The 4,989-nt window shown below is 31.1% G+C and overlaps 1 protein-coding gene across 3 annotated transcripts; it reads left to right on the top strand.

The window, feature by feature from the left end:
* The first annotated feature begins 2,406 nt into the window (after positions 1-2,406).
* Positions 2,407-4,223, top strand: LOC107782017 (uncharacterized). 3 transcript variants are annotated; one of them, XM_075218961.1, is made up of 4 exons: positions 2,412-2,704; positions 2,890-2,937; positions 3,030-3,146; positions 3,847-4,223. In XM_075218961.1, the coding sequence occupies exons 1-4, from the start codon at positions 2,562-2,564 to the stop codon at positions 3,860-3,862; spliced, it is 324 nt and encodes a 107-aa protein (XP_075075062.1). In that variant the 5' UTR covers positions 2,412-2,561; the 3' UTR covers positions 3,863-4,223. The 3 variants fall into 3 exon arrangements, 2 of the variants coding, with proteins under 2 accessions (XP_075075062.1, XP_075075061.1); XM_075218960.1 differs by having other exon boundaries at positions 2,419-2,704; positions 3,843-4,223; XR_012693872.1 differs by having other exon boundaries at positions 2,407-2,673; positions 3,030-4,223.
* Positions 4,224-4,989: the final 766 nt, after the last annotated feature.

The raw sequence follows: 4,989 nt of genomic DNA, 5'->3' as shown, positions 1-4,989 counted from the left end.
AACAGGAGGTGGAGGAACATGCTCCCTCGTTAGCTCAGGTTCGACATTCACTTCCTCATCATCATCACCCTCATCAGGGAAGGGTGTGTCATATCCAGACTCATCGGTATTGTTATCATAATCACTATCATCTTCCTGACTCTGCGCATCTGCCAAATCACGAGTCAATACGTCGTCTATGGGCAACTATGTGAGGTCAGGAACATCAAATTGCTCGTTTTCACTGCAAAAATAGAATAAAATGATAAGCTACTCAACTTGATAAAAACTTTACATATAGCTATATCACTTTACTTACAAGTCGTACCGCGTTGACGTTCCATGATGGACATTTTCTTGTTGGTGATGACTCTCCGATAGACCACCGTGGTCCAACACGCCAAAACTACGCATATTCCAACTAGGGGCAAAGTCATAACTTGTAACATTCATATCCGGACGGTACCCCCTATGAAAAATATGAGTGTTAATACAAATCCAATTAAAACATAAAATAAACAATGCTAAAGCGTAGAAAAATTGAAGTTTACCAGTCGTCTTGTGGATTATATAAAGTTGAAAAATTATTTTGTGGCTGCTCATTCGCCGGTGGTGACAAGTTTAAATCAAGGCAAACTCTTTCAATTAGGAATCTGTCCGGTAAAAACTGTTCCAGAATAACCACCCGATGACTGGGGGTTATCCCTACTATGCACACCCTCATTATTGGGAACGTCTTCAACCTTGACATACATTTTCAACAATTTTATTACAATAAATTTCCCGTATTCATCCGGAATCCTCAAAAAACTCTAAGAGTTTCATCATCTTCGATGTTAAACTCAGAATAATAAGCTAACTCCTGCGGAGTCACAAAATACGGAAATCTACCGGTTACTTTAAAGTTCACCGAACGTTTCCTCACCCTCATTATTTTACGTAACAACGATACCAATTTATCGTACTCCATTGTAAGCGGCAATTTAACATGACACTGTAGAGGTGAACTATACCTCATAGAGTTATTCTCCATTACAACCTCACCCCCTCACCCCAATATAATGAAACCCTTATTTTTGGCTCTTCAGACATTATAAAAAATGCTTGATAACAAGAAGAGAAGTATGAACGGAAGTTTGAAGGAAAGTTTTGAATGGATTTTCATAAAATCCTAACGCCTTTAAATAAGGCAAGTCCTAGCTCGGGGTGCAATTTTTTTTATGTAAAACGCAGTATAATACCGCGTTTTATATATTTAAATTATTGTTATGTCAGTTAATCGCAAAACACTTATTGGTGGGCCCAAAAAAGAAGTAAAATACCGTATAATACTGCACTTTAGGTAAAATATAGTATTATACTGCGCTTTACTTTAACGGCTAAAATTTCGTTAAAGTAAAGCGCAGTATAATACTGCGTTTTAGGTAGAAAAGTAACTTTTTTTTAAAACTGTAGAAACGTATTTTGAATCCAAAAAATTACCATTTTGGTTTTAGACTCTCTTCCAAAACCAAGTTGTGTACCGTCTCAGTTTGCAACCCCTACTATATCTACCTTTACCATATTTACTATATTTCGTACATTTCGGATATACCACATCCTTTTTTTTTTTTTTTTTACTATATGAAATCCACACTTTGACACCTGAGATTCCGTAACGAGTAGATTCTTTCGCAGGAGCATAATCTATTTTTCTGGTTAAATATATTATAAGATGTTTGTTTATACTTCCCGCATTCAGTTCTGTATCGGTCCAAATTTTGCAACCACGGTAATGGATAAGCAAGACATGGGATGGGGTCGACCATGGCACAGCGACCAACGGTCGTTGTGATAAAGGCCGACGACCAAAAGCGGACAGCTGTGATGAAATAATAACGGTAACTTGAACTTAGAGAGAGGCAGGAAGAATATTCCTCGGATATTCATACAAAACTAGAATTTTTCTATAGCGGTTGCCTAAAAGAAAAGAAAATTTTCAAGATTATAATTGATAAAATTTTATTTGAGATTAACAATGTCTCAAGATAGATTAAACGGGTTGGCTATATTATCAATTGAAAGGAATTATTAGAGGAAATTGATTATAAAAGAATTATTAACAACTTTGTATCTCGAAAAGATAGAAAAATAGACATATATATCATAAGTTTCTTTTAAAGACCTTATATTAAACTTTGACTTTAGATCACATAGTGCCCCTGAGTGGGGGTGGGGGTATATATATATATATATATATATATATATATATATATATATATATATATATATATATATATATATATATATATATATATATATATATATATATATATATATATATATATATATATATATATATATATATATATATATATATATATATATATATATATATATATATATATATAAAATTATGTGGCAAGCCTATCAATCAAGGAACGCTATTTTTCTTTTATCTCAAATTTTTGCCTTTTCTTTCATTTTATATTTTATTGTGCTCAATTAAAATTTCCAAAAGGCACTTTATTAACCTCTTAATCACACCCATTTCAAAAGACACTTTCTTCCTCCTAATTGTACTTTCTCCTCTTCCATCCGTTATGCCTTTCACACTTAATGCTATCATTAAGTTACTCTTCCTCACACCTTTTTATGTTCCCAAGTTTTACCAGGTTCACCGTAAGTTTGAGGATTTGAAAGTAGGGGAGGCTGGTAACAAGAAGCTTATTCTTATTGCCGAATTGTAAAATCAGATTTATGCCAATATGTCTTATTTCTTGTATTTATTATTGGTGTTAAGAAATGTAGAATTTCTATTAACGGATTTTTATTGCACTATTAGGATTGGAGTTTTTTGTTTTCCTTTCTACTATATCAATTTATTTACTATTTAATTTCATTCTTTCTTGGTTTTACTTGGTCTTATAGGGTAACTCCTTTCCATTTTTTTGGAGCGTTATGGATCCTTTTCCATGGGTCTGTATATTGTTATTCTCTATTTCTTATTTCATGTTTTTTTACATCCTAAATTATTATCTTAGTTTTTTTTTTCTATTTTTTTTTTGCAGTTTTTCTATTGGTCATTGTAATCGTGACCTGATCTTAAACAAAAGGCAAAAGATGGTTATTCAGATGTTACCAAGACTTACATCTTCTCAAATGGTCATGAAGCTTCTCCTCGAAAAGTAATGTCTTCATCTCTACTCACTTTACCCGTACTCATGAACTTCTGCAATTATTATATATCTTTTATTTTTCTATTTTGTTTTTCATATGTATTTGGGACCTTTTCCAACTATAAATTCTAAAAATTATATCAAATGTTATTACTCTTTCCTATTTACATTGATTATAGTTGGAAATATTGTACTTTTGACCTTCGTTTGAGGTTTTTTTTAGTTTATGGAGTTTCTTTGTCCCTTCTTTAGTTTATAATTGTTCATATTTATTGATTTTAAGTTTGTTGGTTTTCGCAAGTTGGTTGGTGTATGAATTTACTGGATTTGGATTGTTTTATTTTTTGCAGATATTATTAAAGTTGTTTCTCACGTGATTCCTCTTTTCCTTTTCCCCTCTTCTTTCATTATTCATTTCTTTCAATTTTATTCTTTACTTTTCAATTTAAAAAATATAGATCACGTTTTTCACAAAATTAAAATTATATTATCAATGGACTATTAAAGGGGAATAATTGGTAGAAAAGTGCATGACAAACATAGTTAAATTCTTCATACATTATTCTCCACTTGCATTTATAACAAAAGAGAAAGAGATTTTTTTTCCTTTCCAAATTACAAAAAAATGACCAAATTCATAGCAAAAAAACATTTAATGGTTTTTTCTTTTAAATTATGCGTCATTCAGAAGTATATTTTATATAGACAGAAACTATACAACTTGAAGATCAAAGGAAGAAATGAGAGGAGAGAAAACAAAAAAGGAGGAGAAAGAAGAAGCAAGTTACTACTGATGCAATTACAATTATCATTTCTCATAGTAGACTTGAAAAATTTACGTGGAAAAGAAAAAGAGATTCATTAGTTGAAAGGAGAAGTGTGTCTTGGGTAACTTCATATTTAGCATTTTACTTTTCTTGATGACAATAGTATCCATTTGAATTATTAGTAGAGTTTTCAAGAAATTATCATTAATACTCATGGAAAATTTGGATTTTCCTCTCATATTGAATTTAGTTGATGACTATGAATTTTTTGTAAATGATAGAATTTAGTTAAAATTTGTGAATACTTTCATATTGTCTATTTAGTTCTTCAATTGATTTTTGAATAATGAGTTTTTTTTTTCATGAATGACATCTATGTTTGGATTAATGCTAATACCTGGAGTTTTATTGGTTTCTTAATCCAAAAAGAAATTATGTTTTCTTTTTATCAATTCCTATGCTGGCGACTCATTTTCATTTTATTTCCTTTTTTTTGATTGTTTCGTTAGTGGCGAAAAAACATAATTCTAATTAAACAAAAAATTATCTTTATCGCGACTTGATTTATAAGGTCATTCTAAATTTCCTATTATATCGTGTGAAGCGCGGACAAATTCACTAGTTTATTAGATAATGTTAGATAAACAAATGAGTGCTAATTAATCTAAGAGTAAAGAAGGATTTTTTCAGTCGGTGGACCCCTATAGACATTCCTATACGATGGGATCACATGACAAATCGTTTGCAGCCTTAGAACCCACGAAGCACTGAATAAAAGATTTAGCTACGAAGCTGGTCGCTAATATATATCGCTAAATCATTCGTAACTAATATAATTATTTGATATTAAGTACCTAAATCCGTTGTTAAACTGATATAGTGACGAAAATATGTTGTTTAGCGACGAAATCATTTTTTTTAAACTTTTACAAATATCAATATATAGATTAGATTAGCAAAAATGTGGAGCATATAAGCTTCAAGTTCATGGTTTCTGCGCCTAGTGATGCAAAAAATTTCTTTGCCGCCGGCTGCGAGTATGGATTATTATTAATCTAAAATCCAGAGTTTGGCCGTTGTTGAAT

The sequence above is a fragment of the Nicotiana tabacum genome, chromosome 8 (genome assembly GCF_000715075.1).
Source record: "Nicotiana tabacum cultivar K326 chromosome 8, ASM71507v2, whole genome shotgun sequence".
Classification (NCBI taxonomy): domain Eukaryota; kingdom Viridiplantae; phylum Streptophyta; class Magnoliopsida; order Solanales; family Solanaceae; genus Nicotiana; species Nicotiana tabacum.
Note: the sequence above shows the minus strand (reverse complement) of the source record. Positions and strands in the feature narration are given on the sequence as shown.

Coding starts and splice junctions, on each gene's coding strand:
- LOC107782017 (XM_075218960.1), top strand. CDS start 2,562: ATGCCTTTCACACTTAATGCTATCATTAAGTTACTCTTCCTCACACCT. Junction 2,938..3,029: donor TTATGGATCCTTTTCCATGG/GTCTGTATATTG, acceptor TTTTTTTTGCAG/TTTTTCTATTGGTCATTGTA. Junction 3,147..3,842: donor ATGAAGCTTCTCCTCGAAAA/GTAATGTCTTCA, acceptor TATTTTATATAG/ACAGAAACTATACAACTTGA.